General features: G+C 41.5%; 1 protein-coding gene and 1 pseudogene across 4 annotated transcripts in view; one reads left to right on the forward strand and one right to left on the reverse strand.

Annotated features, from left to right (window-relative positions):
• Ankrd12 (ankyrin repeat domain 12) overlaps positions 1-4,552 on the reverse strand; it is a 116,042-nt gene that overhangs the window by 1,612 nt on the left and 109,878 nt on the right. For all 4 annotated transcript variants that reach the window (XM_004645044.3, XM_004645043.2, XM_023705274.1 and 1 more), the window contains one exon: positions 611-706. In XM_004645044.3, the coding sequence (XP_004645101.1) occupies positions 611-706 (96 nt within the window). The remainder of the gene's footprint in view (positions 1-610; positions 707-4,552) is intronic.
• Positions 1,018-1,557, forward strand: LOC111813718 (annotated as a pseudogene).

Consider the following 4,552-nt stretch of genomic DNA (forward strand, 5'->3'; position numbering starts at 1 on the left):
TTTTTGTACTCGGGATTGAACTCAGGATCTTAAGCTTGCTGGTTAGGCGCTTATGCCACTGAGCTATCTCCCCAGTCCTAAAATCTTGAACTTTTTCTTCTCTTTGTGATTACTGATTACTGGGGATAGAACCCAGGGCCATGTGCATGCTGGGGCCATAAGAACTCTATCCACTAAGCTACATCCCCAGACCTTTTAATTTCTGATCCTGAGACAGATCTTGCCAGCTTCCTTAGATTGGCCTCAAACTTGTGATCCTCCTGCCTTAGTCTATCTTGTAGCTGGAATTACAGGCATGTGTCACACTGGACCCAGCTCAAATACTTTATAGATCTGCAAAATATACAGTGAAAACCACACAGATATACGAGATATTAAACAGGAGATGCATCCTGAGAATTGCTCCTTCTGCAGCAGTCTGATCCTTTACACTACTTAGGTGCTTAAAATGGACTTTCAGTCTTTATTTCCCTTCAGCTTTTCAAATGTGCTCCTGTGTGAAAATTCATGACTAATACTACTCTTCCTGATTATTTTTCCCTAGATGAGCAGTAGTTTTTGTGTAGAAAGGGCGAAGAATTCAATTAAATTGACTTCTAAATATACATACCTTTAATTTGTCAAATTTGTCATCTACATCCTGCAACCAAGACATAAACTGTCTTGCATTAAAGCGATCTCTCACTGAAGTTTTACTGTCATCAGACTGAAAGAGAAAGTTAAATGCAGTTGGATACCACAATACAACAAGCCACTTTAAACATCTGCATGCCAACGTAAGTGCTTCTTTTATCATACAGTTATGAGGGAAATATGTTTTGAAGAAGATAAATTTAATAAAGCTTCTGTTTCCATGTGTGGTACATATAGTAGTTATTAGAACTCTCTGGATGCTGTTTTTAGTTATTAAGTAAACAGTATCCTATTGCTCTGTGAGTCAGAGATGTTTCCCAAAAAGGCAGCTCATATGAAACATGTGCCTGTGACATCCTTACTAAAGTCAACTGATGGTCCTTATCCTAGCGAGTGGAGCTCGGGCCTGCGAGCCAGTTGCAGCGGCGGCGGCGGGAACGACTGGTCCGGGCGGAAGAAATCATGTTGCTCTTCGTAGAGCAGGTAACATCCAAAGGGACTGGTTTAAATCCTAATGCCAAAGTATGGCAAGAAATTCCTCCTGGAAATCCTGATGCCACTCCTGTAACTCATGGAAGTCAAAGCCCTTGGCATGAAACAGCAGCCACATCAGGGCCTCAGACTGAGGGCAATACAGAGCTTTCAGAAGATATGTGTAAAGAATATGAAATGATGTATTCTCCATCTTGTGAAACCACAAGAAATACTACTGGCATTGGAGAACCAACTGAGGGGATGATTTTAGGACCAGAAGATAGGAGTTACCAAATATATGACATTTCTGAAGAAAATAGTTCTGCAATTTCTACAGAAGATCTAAAAGAATGTCTAAAGAAACAATTAGAGTTCTGTTTTTCAAGAGAAAATTTATCAAAGGATCTTTACTTAATATCTCAAATGGATAGTGACCAGTTCGTCCCATAAAAGAATTGACTTATTGACATGCTTTGTACTGCCCAGGCAGTAATTGGCATAGTACCTAAACATGCTGCCCAAGCGATACTTGGGGCAAACTATCAAGTGGTTCTAATTATGTGACCACTGAATAACTTCCTCAGTCATTTCAAGCTCTAACCAATACGTTTAAATTCTGTAGAAAATAATGTACGTAGCATAGTACTACATATTCAGGGAAAGTGTGAAGAACTATCATTTCAAAGGAATTCTTATATTTGATCTAAGAAAAAGATTGTTGCATGCCATGTTTCCATAGCTTAGCAGATAAAATTAAACATGGGAAGATTCACTAAGGGAAACCAAGGGGGCTACTTCAGGCCAAGGAAGTATGAATGTGTTTATTTCATTAATTTGCTGACTTGCTGAGGATCAGTTGTTGCCTTATAATGTTACTAAATAAACTTAACATCCTCGTTGGTATCAGCTAAACAGAAAAACACATCTGTAACTGCTTATGCTGTTATGTGTTAAGTCTACATGGTGTTTTTAATTGCTGTTAAAAGATATATATGGCTCATATGGATATAACTGTTATTTTAATAAGTGATATGAACAAAGAACTCAACATGGAAATCTTTGTTTCCATCAGCTGGAATCTTTTTTTGACCTTTGAATGAAAATGGTGCATCTCAATTTCACAGAAATTAAAACAACTTACTTGGTTTAAAAAAAATAAATAAATAAATAAAGTCAACTGATTTCAGACTTAACATACAGTTAAAAAGTGTCAAGGCAGAAGACAGCTGCCTTTCAAGCTGGACCCACCTTTTAGATGAAGTGCTAGAATTAGCTGTGAAGACTGTCAGTGTAGAATGGAGATGGTGCTCCGCACACTTTAGATCCGCACCTGCGGCACAGCCCTGAGCTACTTAGATGCTCCCCCTTCTGACCGCCAAGTGAGGAGGAGAGTGTTGCTCCTCACTTGGGGAGAACTGCAACTGTCCTGAGGAAGTGCTCCCTCTGACACCAAGCACTCCTGCTATGACCACAGAACCAGCGAGTGGCCTACAATCCCACTTCTTGCATTCTTAGCAACCATGGCAGCTTCTATGGGCCTTAAAGAAGCTGAGTTTTCTGGTGGAATCTCTATCTTTAGTTTTACAACAGGTAAACTGCCCTCACTCTGTGGAGGCTGCTCTCTGGCATAGAAGCTGGCCTGTACCTCGAAAGGGTGGTCCAGACTCACCAGGTCCCTGAAAATGCAGAAATGTTTCAGGGTGACTTTCCCTGTCAAAAGAACAGGTCCCACATTTCGGTATTATATCAATCTTAACTTCACTGTGAAACTAGGTGGTCTGGATTGTTAAGAAAAGTTGCGGCAGGGCACCAAAATCCCTTTAGAATGGAACACTTACACTATTTACTTTAAGAAGAGATAGTAAAAGCAAGTCTTGGATAGAAACTCCAGAAAACTAAATGTAATCTAAAGCAGTAATTTTTTTTAAATTTATTTATTTATGTGTGTGTGTGTGTGTGTGTGTGTGTGTGTGTGTGGCCAGCTCAGCCCACCAGGGGGGCGGGGCTGGCTGGCATGTGGTGCTGGGGGATTGAACCGCGGTCCCTGTGCTTTGCTAAACTTGTTCTAAGTAGGTGCTTTAGACCACTGAGCCATCTCACCAGCCCCAGTAATTCTTTTCTTTTAAAAAAATTCATGTATTTGGTACAGGGTCTTACTAAGCAGCTCAGACTCAAAGTGATCATCTTGTTTTCCGCCTCCCCAGTGCTGAGATAACAGGTGTGGACTCAGTGGCTGGCTCAGTGTGCCCAGGGCTGGAGCCGGCATGGCATGTGGGCATCCAACCTGGGTCCCTGTGCTTGCCTAAGCAGGCACTTAGTCTGCTGAGCTATCTCGCTGGCCCTTCAGCAGTAATTCTTTACATTAACATGGAAGATATTTTCCTCAAGAGGATGAGTTAAGTTTATCAGTCCTTTGATTCTTAGGCTGATTGTGATCCAAGCTTGTTTTTTCTCTAATTTTGGGACCATTCTGAGTTTATTGGAAAAACTCACATAAGTTTTATACTTTTCTCTTTATTTTTTTCTGTATATAGGGCAGCGTCTACAGGGTGTGCAGGGTCTCACTACTTAGATTGGACTCATAGTGATCCTCCTGTCTCAGCCTCCCGAGGGCTGGGATTACAGGTGTGTGCTACCACCTCCGGTTTCATTCGCTAGCTCAGATGGCCCAGGGTGGGGCCAGCACAGCTTGCAGTACTGGGGATCAAACCTGGGTCCCTGTGCTTGCCAGGCAGGCACTTAAGTCTGCTCGGATATCTCCCCGGCTCCACCAATGGTTTTCTTCTTTTAAAAGAACTACTTATTTATGTTTATTTTGGTGCCAGGTTGAACTCAGGACATCAAGGTGCTAGGCAAGTGTTCACATGGAGCTACTCTCAGTCCCACCAGGATGTTTTCCTCTGTCTCATACCTTATCAGAAATTATTTCAGTTCTGGTCCAGTAGTATCCCACCTCTATTCCTAGCTCTGCTATGGATCTGTTATCTTTGTATGTATTTCTCATTCCACTTCGTTTGGAAGGAAAAAGAAACAGGTGTTATTTACTCATCCATTTTGAACTAGCTTTGTGTTTTGAGACATGGTCCGTGTAGCCCAGCTGGCCTTGAACCCACTGTGTAGCCCAGCGTGGCCCTGACCTTGCAGCCACTCTCCTGCCTCAGCCTCCTCAGTGCAGCATCACAGGCATGTACCATCAAGCCCAGACTGACTAGTTCTCCCTGCAGCTTGACTGTAAAACCACTGGCTTAGTCTGTAGCAACAGTTCAATTGTCAATTTCAGGAAAAGCCACCCATTCTTCCCTTTAAAATCTTTAAATATGGAAATTCTAGAAAGTCCCTTACAGCTTCTCTAGTACTTTAGCTTTTTATTAAGATTCTATTATTTAATGGCCCTTTAGATAACTCTATGGAATGAAAGAGAATTTTTTTTTTTTTTTTTTTTTTT

The sequence above is a fragment of the Octodon degus genome, unplaced genomic scaffold (genome assembly GCF_000260255.1).
Source record: "Octodon degus isolate 3935 unplaced genomic scaffold, OctDeg1.0 scaffold00216, whole genome shotgun sequence".
NCBI lineage: Eukaryota > Metazoa > Chordata > Mammalia > Rodentia > Octodontidae > Octodon > Octodon degus.